Below are 14,268 nucleotides of genomic sequence, written 5' to 3'. Positions count from 1 at the left end.
GATGCTCCACTACCTTAATCATCATCATGGCCCTTCACTTGAATCTCTCTGGTATGACCATATCTGTGCTGTACAGGGGAGCCCAGAACTGGACCCAACACTCCAAATGTGACCTCCCCAGTGCTGAGCACCTCTCTCAACCTGCTGGCAATGCTCTGCCTACCATAGCCCAGTTTTCAATCCACCTCACTGTCCACCATTCTATTTTATACTTCATCAGTTTGTCAAGGAGAATGTCATGGGAGATAGTCTCAAAAGCCTTGCTGAAATCAAGGCAAACCGTATCCACTGCTCTCCCCTCATTCACCAAGCCAGTCAGTTCACTGAAGATGGTTATCAGGTTGGCCAGGCACAATTTCCCCTTTGTAAATTCATGCCACCTACTCCAAGCCACCTTCTTGTCTTTAATACATTTGGAAATCCTAATCATGAAAGCTGAAGGAGTGTGGAACCTTTAAGAATCCTATTAAAAACAAGATTTTCAAAAATTCCAGGCCTCCAGCTATGGAGATGAGAGCTCATTCCCTTTCAAAACCAGAACTTCCAAGACTTCCCAGCCCTATCTCCTCCATACGTGCCTGAAAAATCCAGTCAGGTGGTTCTTGCAGCACATTCAATATGCACTATTTGCCTACTCTAAGAACCAGAAACTTCAAACTTGCTGCATTCCTGGAGATCTAAAGAAGTGGCACACAGACTGCCACAGTGATATCTGAGCTCTGTTGAAGCTTTCTAGCCTGTCTACGGCAACAGAACTGATCTCGGCATGGCCTAATTTACCCAAACCAGAAGCTAAACCAATACTGGATATTGCAACAACACATCAGCCACCAAAGTGAACAACCAGTCAGTAACTCACCATGCCCTAAACAGTACATGGGGATTGCTCTGTTTTTCTTAAATAAGAACCACACTCTTTTCTCTGGAAAGACATTTTTAATCCAAAGGGAAGTTCCTTTCTCTTAATCAGTTTCTGGGATTTTATCCCTCAGTTCTCAGTGCGCTCATTATACAGTACTTAAGAGTTCTTCCCTTCTACATTTTTTCAGAATGAGTCAATCTAGATAAAGAGTAAATCTGGTTTTTTATGTTAAACTGCTGCAAAAACACAGTTCCCAGTACAGGAAAAGGTTAAAAATTCGTTTAATATAGTATTTATAAATTAACAGAATACCTCAATATCATATAGTTGCTATATCAATTTAGGTAAACAAGTTTCTGTATGTAAAAGAGTGAAGAGCCCTAAAGAGTTAATATTTAATTTTCAGTCTCCTACTTAGATTAGAAAGATGGAACACATTCAGAATTGAGCTGGAAATGAAAGAAAAAAATTGTTTATTCCTTATAAAGCCATTCAAAATTAATTTCTGTTTGACTCTGTAATATACGCAGCTTTTTATAAGGTTCTCTATTCTAAGAGAAGTAAATAAAGGTAAATAATGCATAATTTAAGTATTCCAGTGAACAAGCTAAAACAACTTACCTAAGCACATTTTATTCTTCACAAAACTTTTCTTAAAGACATTTAAAACTACAGCACACAAGATTCTTAATTAGGCTCAGGAATATGCAAAGTGACAGCCACAAGGACGAACACATACCCTTAATAATCGATTCAGCTGCATACAGATCCCGCTTGTAGGTCACCTAAAGGACAAACAAGTCTCATTAGGTTTAACACAGCAGGAAGGAATGTAAAACCAATAAAACAATGCCCTGAAGGCAATTCTTTACATTTGAAATACCATAAACAAATGACATAGTCAATTTCTTAATTCTGGTAAAATATCTCTGGCAAGTCATGAGAACAGAAGTTGCAGAAATTACTGGGGACTCAAGAGAAACCTTTTTTAAATACTTAGATCTGCTTAGAACTCATTTGAAACCTAAAACTATTATTAACCCCTTGAACAATCATTAAAACATTATACTGTATCTATTTTCACATATCTATTTTCATGATTCCTTAAAAAACTACATTTCGACTCTATAATTTTATTGTGAAATAGATTGATTTTTCTAGGACTTGTGATCGTAAAAATGACAGCCAGGGAGAAGCCTCATTATTTCTTTTGCTAATATAGGTGTAATTTTTCAGTAGTGCAAGTCTATTACTGTTAATGAGAGTTTAATCCATCAGTAGGAGTCAGTGAGACTATAGCAGGCTTTCTATGAGCTTTTGGAGGATTAAACACCATCAAGATCTTCTTGAAGACATTCATCAGATTAAGGTAGATTAATCAGATCAAGTTAGATGGACAATAAGATGCTGAATATTTACTTGGTATTTGCAAAAAACACCTTTCATATCTGCCTTTGTAGCAATTTGTAGCAGTTGACAAACACAGTATTAGGCTTTGTAAATAAAATAACAGAAAACTAAAAACAGCAGCCACCCAAGATACTAACAGTCTTTGCTAGCAATGTCTTTGCAATGACATGCAGTGACATGAACTGACACAAGAATAACTCCTAAATACTTGTTGTTTTTACTGTAAATTCATTTTATGTTAAATAAACTAATACTGGCTTTTCTGCATTTGTTTCTCTAGAGTCTGAATAACCTTTTTCTTTATTTTTGAAATGCATTAATAGGATTCCAAAAGCTCTAGTGCTGCAAAGTATATCTTACAGCAGAAGCATACAATTGCAGGTATCAGCATTTTAGTCTCCAAGTAACCAATTATTTGATTTTAACATAAGGATTCTTGTAACCACTTTCCTTTCCATCTCATAAATTAAGCTGTGTATTGTAGCCAGAAACAGATGAATGATATTACCTTTCTCATTACTCACAATTTCTCCAAGGAATTATATTATTTTAAAATTAAAAAATAACTTACTTCCCCACAGCTTGTCCTGAAGGAGAAGCAACCAGAGAATGAACTTAGCCTGAGAAATCATAGGTATCTGAGTTTACATACTGTTGGGAAGAATCAATGTCTTGAATTATTGAGTGAGCAATTTTGTTGTGAGGTTTCTTTCGAATTACCTGTTTCTAGAGGGCTTTTATACTGAGCTTTCACTAAACCTGTAAGAGACTATCATTTAAAAGCCTTTCAAGAAATAAAACTACCTAAGCTCTGACAAAAGTGGTCTCACATACTCCAAGGTTCACAATCTCTCCAAGCTGCAAAAGTATTTCTAAACAGTCTGTTTTTAAAAATAAGTTACTTTATAAAGTAGACCCAGTCTTCAAGAAAACAGCACAGAAAAATGAAACATTAAGACTGGAGCTTTAAAATTACTTCTGAGATTCTGAGCCAAACAATAGCAAGTAAGTTTTTGAGTGGTGAGGATTTTTGACGGTATCAGCATTAAGTCTTTAAATGCACACCAGTCTTTTTGAAGTGTTCTTTCAATGCAGTTTTCACTTGCATTATACACATACATATATATTACACTCCAACAATTATATTCTGTTACACTATTTTATACTTTATTTAAGAGGCTGTTGCCCCAGAACATTTAAGGTCATTTTGTTTAAAAGGCATTAAGCACAGACCAACTGTAAAGGTGGTGTTGATAGTGTCATTCTGTTTCTTTTTGTCGTCTTGATCCTAAATAGCTTATAAATAGTTATATTAAAACTACATTTATAATAAAACTTATAAATATTTATAACACTAAAGTAATTTGAATATTCCTGCCTGGTTATTGTCACTACAAAGAATGATTTTAATTTTGTAATTTGTTACCAGAAAGTAAACAAACTCTCACTTGCTTTAGTTGCAATGGTAAGTGACTTTGAAATGTTACTTTTTCTAATGCACTCTAAGTAGACAGTGCTTAGGTAGAATAATTAAGAGTTAGCTCAATAAAACAATATACATCCACACACAAGTAACCTTTTTGCACAGCTTTGATTCATTTATTGTTATAGAGCTTGTGCACCTAATAAAGAAACCAAAGTCTTACAAATACCAGATCTGCTCTTTAAAGGTTCGGGTCCATATAGGACAAAAACAGTTTGTAATACCTGGACTTCAGAAACTGTTCCCCACCCTCTGAAACCTCAGCTGAACAATGATTACTTATTTCATTTCTCATTTATCTGGATGGAATATCTTTTTGCATCTTGTTGAAAAACAAACAACAAACTGGGGCCATTGGGAGCACTTCAGTTCTTGGCATATGAAATCTAATTTATCTCAGCACTGAAAAGCCTTACAGAAAAACAAACAAACCCCCCACATGTTAGAAATTACATTATTATGACAGCTAAGGAAAGACAATTCTGCTTCTGAAAGGTAATCAGTAACAAATAGAAATAGGTCCTAAACATTTTGTAGGCAAGTACCACGAGAAAACTGGCAGACTTCTGCACTTCATCAAGCTGCACAGACTGAGCACAAATGTTCTTTAATGTTACTGCTCCAAGTCACCTGCCAAACACTGTGTGACCAATAGCACAGTGCTATCCAGGCAGGACAGAGCCAGCTTCCTCTGTAGCCTCTGACTATTCGCTACAGAAATAATTTACAATTTTACAGATCTCATCATTTTTATGCTTTTGACTTTGAATGTCTTCATAAGCCACAGAAGACACCAATGACTTCCAGCTACAAAATAATACAGGGAATAAGATGTGGAAGTGATAGGTACTTTCATGATATGGCACCAGCATCTTTGTGTATACTATATATGGCATATTCACTGCTCTGCACTGGCTGCAGCACAGTATCGGCACATAAATGGGTGCTATTGCTACTGTCACATGTCGCACAATATTGTCAACACCGAGACTCCGTGGTGGGTTGACCTTGGCTCTGTCTCTCCCCTCCTCAGCTGGACAGAGGAGATAAAATGTAATGAAAGGCTTGTGAGTCGAGGTAAGTTCAGGGAGATCACTCACCAATTACTGTCACAGGCAAAACAGACTCGACTTGGGGAACTTAGTTTAATTTATTGCCAATCCAAAACAGAGCAGGGTAATGAGAAATAAAACCAAATCTTAAAACAACTTCCCCCCACCCTTCCCCTTCCCTTCTTCCTGGGCCCAACTTCATTCCCAATTTCTCTACCTCCCTCCTGAAGCGGTGCAGCAGGACAGGGAACGGGGGTTGCGGTCAGTTCATCCCACGCTGTCTCTGCTGCTCCTTCCTCCTCAGGGCAGGACTCCTCACACTCTTGCCCTGCTCCAGCGTGGGGTCCCTCCCACAGCAGACAGCTCTCCACAAACTTCCCCAACATGAGTCCTTCCCACGGGCTGCAGTTCTTCGCAAACCGCTCCAGCGTGGGTCCCTCCCACGGGGTGCAGCCCTTCAGGAACAGACTGTGCTCCAGCCTCGGTCCCCCACAGGGTCACACATCCTGCAAGAAAACCTGCTCCAGCGCAGGCTCCTCTCTCCACGGGGCCACAGGTCCTGCCAGGAGCCTGCTCCAGCGTGGGCTTCCCATGGGGTCACAGCCTCCGCTGGGCATCCACCTGCTCCAGCCTGGGGTCCTACCTGGGCTGCAGACAGATCTCTGCTCCACCGTGGGACCTCCATGGCTGCAGGGGGACAGCTCAGCTGGCCTCACCATGATCTGCACCATGGGCTGCAGGGGAATCTCCACTCCGATGCTGGAGCACCTCCTGCCCTCCTTCTGCACTAACCTTGGTGTCTGCAGTTTCTCTCTTATATTACCACTCCTCTCTTGTGGCTGCAGTTGTGAAGTTTTTTATTTCCTTCTTAACTGTGAAATCTCCATTCTTGGGGATAATGAAAATTCAGCTGGCCAAGGCCCTGCACAGCCTAATCTAACTAACCTGGCCCCACTTTCAGCAAGGTGTTGGACCAGATGACGTGTAGGTATTTCCTTCAGACTTAATTATTCCATCATTCTAGGTCAAAAGACTACATTTCATCTGCTGGGCATCAGTAGTATCTACAGATAGTAAAAAACTAAATAAACATTATAAAGAACTAAATGAACCTTATGAGTGTATTTTGTCGCCCTTCACATAAATACCACGCTTTGCAATGAGAACAATGAAATCATCCAAGAAGTGATGTAATGCAAATATGCATGACATAATCTGTCCCACAGAAGACTGAATAGGAAAACAGACAGTATAGTGTTTCAGAAAGACTATGTCCCTGGAAAGGTATTGAAAGAATTTGCTATATGCAACCAACGCATAAGTAAATTCTGGTGCTAAATTGCACAGGAAATTTGCACTGCAGATTCAGGAAATTACCTTTCTGCATAAGATTTACTGTCATATTATTAGAAATTATGTCCTGTTGGAGGAAATTTACTGTCAAAGACAGATGGAGTGATTTGAGCTGCTTCCAGGTCCTTCCATGTGGAAATGAATAAAATAAAAAAAAAAAAGAAAACACTTAAAAATTGCATGACAAAACAGCTACTGAGAAATAATAACGTCCCACCATCCAAAACAATGAAATGGGATACTTTTAAGTAGTAGGACGTATCCTTTGGCACCTGTATACACACCTGCTTTGTCAGTCATCAGGAACCTGCAGACAAAGTGAATGATGTTTAAAAAATTTAAAAGACTGTTTGAAGGGGTCTTAAATGTTACAGTATTACTAAATGGAATGAACTGCTCCAAAAATCAAACTGTTGTTAGCCAAGTATTTGGCGTCAGAAAAAAACGGATGTCCTCATAGGAAAAGCAGAGGAATATACACAAAAGATATAGGAAATGGCAGGAGAAAGATTATCTCATAAAAAAATGTTCTTAGTTTTAGAGATTATGGATTTATAGTTGTACAGATTCTCAAGTTAGTCAAGTACCTAGTTGGTTTTCCTACCCTCAGATAAACACTGACTTCATTGATAATCTCAGGTAACATCTGCCCAAGTTTGTCTACAACAATAAGCTCTAAAAAACCTCATTGATAATCCAAAAACAATTCTGAAATTTGGAAGAGAAAAGCATAACTATTACAATTGAAAATATATCTGATTTTTTTATGGCAATATGTGAATTTTATTAATTTTATAAGATATATAAAAATATAGATTATTATTGCCTTTACCTTCCAGAGGTCAGCTGTTCCTTCAACAAGTTTGGCATTTGTTTTACAGTATTTCAGAGCCAGATGCAAACATTCAGTTCCATAATCCAGGTCATAGTCTGTACACTGTAGAAATTAAAATAGAAAAAATATTCTTAATTAGTCTTAAAGAAATCATACTTCTAAGCAATAACAGATTTTCTTTTATTTGTTAAAACTTACATCTCAAAAGTCCTTTCCAGAATAATACATGCCATATTAGGTAGGTAGGTTCAGGAGGGATCTGAAGTAAAACCCTTCCAAGAAGCTTATGCCAAATTCTAGCTATTCAGCAAAGTGTTACAGAAGTAAATAAACACTTTACAACCACAAATTAGGTCAATGACGTGCTGCAATATCTTGCTACACCTTTATGTTGTTAACTCAATTAATGAGAAGTTACATGTATAAAATTTTTTATTGTGTTGAGGCCTCTCCAAAACAAATCATCAACCTTCTAATGACAAAATTGACAAATTGTAGAAGCATGACTCTTCAAATGCCTTGTCCTTTGGTTTTTGCAGCATCAAAAAAGGATGATGGTAACTAAAAATCTCTGTTTTCCGTGCATGTTTCTCTCCATATTTTTCTACAGTTATGTGCACACAAAATAGCAGTTTAACACTGTTCCATAAGCCTTCCAGATTAAAAAAAAAAAAAATCAACAAAAACCCCAAAAACTTTGTCTGCTTTTTAGTCATCTAGAAGAGGCATTCTTCTCTCAGCAGCCCAAGCAGTTAGGCTTCCTACAGTTAGTGATTATAAAAATCTGTTAATGGAAAACTGATTATGGTGCAGAATCTCACGAGCCACAACAGAGATAGCTACAAAAGCAGGAACTGGGAGCTTATCAGACAGGACTACCTCAAGATGAATTGGCCTGATTAAGATAAAAAAGTTCTAGTCTATTTTCATATTGCTAAATTACCGGTCCACCCCGAAACATGAATTACATCTAACAAAGAAGGATAATTTCAGATAGAGTCTTTCATAAAAATGGATGTATTTGATTAGACCACAGGCTGCCTAGCCCCATATTCAGTCGCTAGGAGAGACTGACAGTCGATAGTCAAGGATAAGTAAATAAGAACAAGGCAATCACATCATCATACTTTCCCAGAATACACCCTTGGCCTCACATAAAGCTATTATCTTGGCTTAGGAAATCCCTAACTTAAGAAGTCCCTGAGGGACACATCAAACCAGAAGCAACTGCTTTAACAGTCCTCAGTGAACTACAGGAATCCTGAACTCCCCCAATTACTTTTTGAATAGCAGTATTTTTGTTAGCGCTGGCACCAGGACGCATCTGATCCATCACTCTTTTCATCACATACTCTGTTGTTCTGACAGAAAAGGGAGTGCAAAACCACCTTCTCAGCTCTTCAAAATGCTCCACCACATCTAATGTCTTTGCATGGGTAAAGATCAACATCTACTCAGTCATTTCATGTGTGGAAGGTACTTCAAAACTTTCATCAACCCTTTTGCCCTCCTTTACTTACCTACCAATTTTATCATAACATCCTTCTACAAACCTTCTTAGTTAGTCCTTATCTCTATCAGCCAGAAAAAATGGGTATCTCCACCTCCTGTTCCAAATTATTTACGAACAAAATGAACTGCACAGGGCTAAGCACAGATCTTCACAAAACTCCACTGGTAATTTACTGCTCTGAAAACTGGACATGTACTTTACCTCGTTATATTCTAACAAATAATCCCTCTGGTGAGTCCTTGTTCTTAGCCCAAATGTGTTCAGCTTCCTTAAAGAGCCTTTGGTACAAGCTTCAGTGAAACATCGTATCAGGCAAGTAGGCTGTTATCAGCTTCAGTAACCTCACACAAGATGCTGGTTAACTCCTCAAAGAATAACAATTAGCTCTGCAATGCATAAGCTTTCCTCTAAAAAGCTGAAATAACCTTTCCACTCGGTCAAATTTAACAATGTGTCTACAAATTTGTGTTTTGAATAAAATGTGACAGGTCAGGTACTGTGCTCAGTAATTCAGAGTCTCCTCCAAGATACAAGAATTCAAAATTGTGAAGAATGCAAAGCCTAAGTGGGTTAAAGAAGATCCAAATGAGAGTGCTGCAATACAACTTGCCTTTTTTTTTTATTTCCTTAAGAAGTTTAATTAAAAAGATGAAGAAAAATTTTAGATTCTATTCTTGTTTTATAATGCATCAGTGAAATTCAAGGAACTCATCAGCATTATACATCTGAATTTATTACTAATACACACAGATGTTTTAGAAAAATCATAGTTATCACTTTTATATTATTTAAATCAGTAATTTTTTTGATTTTGGTTTGTCATAACTGTAATCAAACATAAGATCATTTTACACAGTCCATGTAGAAAGAAAAGTAATTTAGGTGTTTTGAATCACTTTGAGTAACAAAACAAAACAGACACAAGAAGACAGAGTAACTTAAAAAGAAAAACTTAGTTCAAAATACTAAAAAAATAGGGTTTTCAAAAAGACACTTTGGAATATTTTTAAATTAAGCAGAAAATATTTCTATTCTTTGTTTTGTTCTAAAGGAAAAAAATTCTGGTAGAACATAAATTCTTTTCTACTAATTTAATATATGGGTAATGAATGATACTAGGACAAGACTAAGCAATTCCAACTTTTTAGCAAGGTATTAATTACAGGTAATTAGTAGGGAGTGGAGAAGTTCCATAAATGGGCTAAAGCATCTCGAGGGTACTGCTGGCTTCAAGGGATGAAATATGACACAAAGCAAAGTAATAATTAAAAACATATTTCACTAACACTTGTACATCATGACATTTACCACTCTAATTATATGTAATTGTTTAAACCTAAACATATTGTCACAGTGTACTCTTCTGCAAGTCTGATACACTGATGTCAGAGAAGAACAATGAAATGGAAGTATAAGCTCAAGACCAGCTGATTTTGTATATTATCCATATGCTAAACAGCTCCACAAGTGAAAATTCAAATTCATATTTAAGGTGAAGAATTTGAAAGCTTCTATATTGCACTAAGAAATTCAGATAACAAATTAAGCATTATTAGGGAGTGCCTATAATAAAATGTTGTAGAATATCTATGCGGAAAATTCTTACTGATCCAGGCACGCAAACAAGCTCATCCTAAGTCTTCCATATGTATTTCATTGTACAACCAGAGCCAATTCACACTACAGCAATCTGTTTAAAACTCTTACTATTTCTAAAGTATCTTCATGAATGAAGGCTTTTTAACATACAATTTGACAGGATACAGTTAATTGAACTTGACATGCACACACAGCTTTGTGGGACAATAGACATAGTTTAAGTTTTAGACCACAGATTGGAAATGGTGGAAACAGCTGGAAATATTGGCTCAAAACATATCCACAAAAGACAGAAAACAGATTAGTTTAGCTCTTTAAATGGCACAGAAGGAAATATGTTATTTAAAAATGCTTTTGAACTGTTGAATATCCAAAGGCATTTTAATACGTAGCTATGGGGACTGACTTTTTTGTGGGTGTTTTTTGTTTGTTTGTTTTCCAAGAGTGGATGTTTGAATAAAGTGCTATGGGTAAAGTGAGATACATATTTTAGCATTACACCAATTCTTCTTCCCCACTCCCCAGATTAGTTTGAAAATATTTGGATAAATAATATTACTTCCTAAAACGCAAGCTACTCTGTTGTCACTTAGCTGTAAATGTGGAACAAGGGGTTAGAGAAAAGCACAGCTATGCAGCCTCCATCTCCCTGGTACTTACTAGAAGTCCATAAACTGACTTGTTTCCAATATAATACTTTGAACAAGTAAAATGCTAATGAAGCAGTATTTAACATTACCAATTGCTTTTACTGTTAACATGCACTATTTTACTGTATCTTTATACTGATAAAAGATTTTGAATGAATACAATGGGAACTAGTAATCATACAACAGAACACAGATGCAAGAAAAATCTTCATGACAGCATTATCATTTTCTTATTTTTTTCATCATTCCTTAGTTATAAAACAAGAAAGCAAAAATCAATATCTCTACATTGAGGCTGACAATTACTGTTCACTGTACATAACTTGCTGCTGGGCAGGAGGAGTCCCATGGGCAAGAACGCGGAGCACAAACACACAGTGACACAACATGAACTTTTAAAAGTCATAGCTACTAGCCAAGGTTGGGGATAACTCTACTCTTTTTTCTTTTCTTTAAATACAAATTTGTTAAAAAAAAAAAAAAAAACAAAAAACAAACAAAAAAACAACACACTGTCACAATACGTAAAAGCAGAATCTTGGTGGGATTCAGAAATGCCTATGAATGCAGAGAACAAATACTTATATCAGACAAAGTATGGACTTCTGAGCATAAATTAAACAAAATCATTGTGTTAGAACTAGGAAAAAAATTGTAATGTGGATATTTTTGTCAATTTTGAACAGGTTCCTTCAACTTTCTTATAAGCAACAAATCACACATGAATCTGTTAACAAAAGAAAGGACCTAGGACTAAAGAGCTAGATAGAGAAACCCTTGTTTTCAGTGCACCATTCTATCAAAATCACTAAGAAAAAATGGCATTTACCTTGATTTAGAGCCATCAAGGAATCATTACAACAAAAACAATGCAATAAGTTAACTAGACAGTTAGAAAATGTATCCTTTTTATCAACTGTCATTTTCTATCTCTGACCTCAAAAGGAAGCAGAAGACAAAGTATAATCACAAGACTAGATCCTAGCACAAGGCTGTGATAGCCCCAGCCGCCTCAAGTGGGACTCTGTATAAAAGAAACAGAAAAGTCAAGGTTTAAAATTCTTTTGAGAAAGCATAAGACCTATCTTTCCTGTTCTTAAATTCAGGCCTTAAGATACTTGCAGATACCCTACAGGATTATTATGATAGTGTCTGTATCATTAAAACCTACTCTTCAAGTCAGTCTTTTTCTGGCTGCTACTGCTTGTGTCCATGCAAAAGGTGAGGTCTGAACAAACCAGTCATCCTGTAAAAGAAGCACATGAGTACAACCTTACACCAAAACCATAAAAATACTACTATCACTTTGAAAAACCCTAGTTCTGTTTGAAAATTAGATAGAGAGCCCTATCGCCTGCATACCCAGAGAATGAGGTCTGTGATGTTCTAAACAAATCATGGTTGACCTGTAGAGAGAGGGGGGAAAGTGCAGCTTTGCTATTAAGGAGCAAAACGGTCCTTTTCATTGCATTTTGATACACTAAGCTGTCAGTAGCTACGAGATGAAAAGCTGTAGCATTACTACCTCATATTTTTCTTAGCTCTCTCAGAACAAGCAGCAGATGACAACTTAGATGGGTGGTCTCCCATCTGCTGGATACAGTGATTCTCTCTCAGTATTCAGCATTTTTTGAGTCTGTGCCAAACGGGTGATTCTTGTGGATACAGTACACTTATCAGGGTGCATCCAGTAACACTTTAAACAATACTTGCATAATCCAGTCTAACTTCCAAGTTGAATAATCGCAGTATGTCTCCACAACATAGACCCTCCAAACTGTATCTGAAGACAAAATGCCTTTTCACTGCTACAGAGACACCAGATTTCACCCAGGGCGCGGCAGCTTTGCACCACTGCACCAAACAGTTCCAAGAGCTAATATGTGAATTTGTGAAGTGCTTTGAGATCCTACAGAATGAGGAGTGCCATAAAATGGAAGTAATTATCCCATTAGCAAAAAAAACTTTTTCTTTTTTTTTCCTTATGCAAGGCATTAGAATTTCTCCAAACATTCTTGTGGCAGAAATTAATTAGGGCAAGGTGGGGATTCATACAATATCCTGGCTCTACCATTGCGCCAAGGAACTAATCAAGTACAGAGCTATCTAAGCTAGCGTAGTTTTCTCAACAGACCACCAATCTAGCTTCAAGTTTTGAATAAATGAAAGCATTACGGACAAAATTCATTTAGTATATTTCTCCTGAAAAGAATTTTGTAGGTTTTAAGGGTGGGAGGGTGGGGGGAATTCCTCCAAATCTCAGGACAAAGCCGCTAGGGTAAAAGGATGCCAAATGAAATAACCGTAAAATCCCTTTGGGAAACATGTCAGAACTACAACCTGAAGAGTGTACAAATTAGGATATCCATTTAGGTGTATTTAAACAACAGCCTGTGTGCGTCAGCCTGAAGATGAATAGAGAAAGGCACATCCAAATCCTCTGTAAAACTGCATTATTAAAAAATTAGCTCCATTATAACTTTGCATCAAAACAAAAAAAATTACCAATTTTCAGCAGGAATGAAATGGAATAGAACTCAGGTTCTCCTGAAGTTTCATCAAATAAATCATTTTTCAAATGGGATTAAAGCCAGAGATAAAATCCAAACCAAAATGCACCACAACAATGAAAGGGTGCTGCTAATAAAGTAAAAACTTCTCATATAAGGAGAAATGAGATACTAAGTTTTCTTTCAGCATTTTGGAGCTACACAGATTTCCTTGTCAAACAATCAGATCTAAAATCCTAATGACCCATGGACAAATCAGGAGAAAGACTTCCTTTGTTAGTTTTTTTAAGATGCTTAGATTGCACATTGAAAAACTCACAGATATTCCCCATCTTGATACTATTATCTAGCTAATTAAAATCTATATTATACCATCAAAGGAACTGGAGTAGGAATTTAAACAAACTGAAATAATCCATGCTACTTTATTATTCAGCTAAGTTGACTTGGACCAACCAAGTAGATAGTTCCACTAAAACTGTCATTACCTATTGCATTTCATAGCCAAATGGAAGTGTGCTGCCTTTGGGACTCCATACAAAGAAAAGCATCAGCTTCTAGTACTGACTTCATACAAATCATACAAGTAGCAGATAACTATTATTTTAGCTAACTCTTACCTAATTCATTAATCACTTCTTGATTCAGTATTTCAGAACACAGTTGATGAGAAGGAAGAAAACCTATAGACACAAACTGGAATGCAGAATTAGGAAAAACACAACAGTGTTGTTACATGGTATATATTTAGAAGACATGACTATGTAACTACAAAATACAAAAGCGAAGTGGGTGACCAATGCTGGGAATGGCGGAGAAGGAAGTGGATCTCCATACAAACACCCAGCATATAGAAATCACAAAACACATTTGAAGACGAACGAGGTAAACTGATCATCCTTACAAGCTAATACACTTAATAAAATATGTCTGACACTTTTTTTAAAAAAATGAAGGCCAAGAAACATCCCATTACAGCTTATGATAAAATCTATATCTCT

General features: G+C 36.7%; 1 protein-coding gene across 2 annotated transcripts in view; it reads right to left on the bottom strand.

Annotated features, from left to right (window-relative positions):
* The window catches only part of CRPPA (CDP-L-ribitol pyrophosphorylase A), a 127,388-nt gene that overhangs the window by 80,161 nt on the left and 32,959 nt on the right, over positions 1-14,268 (bottom strand). For both annotated transcript variants that reach the window (XM_082044159.1, XM_082044158.1), the window contains exons 4-5: positions 6,993-7,097; positions 1,602-1,647 (exon numbers count right to left, since the gene is read on the bottom strand). In XM_082044159.1, coding sequence (XP_081900285.1) covers positions 1,602-1,647; positions 6,993-7,097 — 151 coding nt within the window. The remainder of the gene's footprint in view (positions 1-1,601; positions 1,648-6,992; positions 7,098-14,268) is intronic.

This window comes from Streptopelia decaocto (assembly GCF_964273445.1).
Source record: "Streptopelia decaocto genome assembly, chromosome: 2".
NCBI classification, from domain to species: domain Eukaryota; kingdom Metazoa; phylum Chordata; class Aves; order Columbiformes; family Columbidae; genus Streptopelia; species Streptopelia decaocto.
The sequence above is the reverse complement of the archived record's forward strand: the minus strand, read 5'-3'. Positions and strand labels throughout refer to the sequence as shown.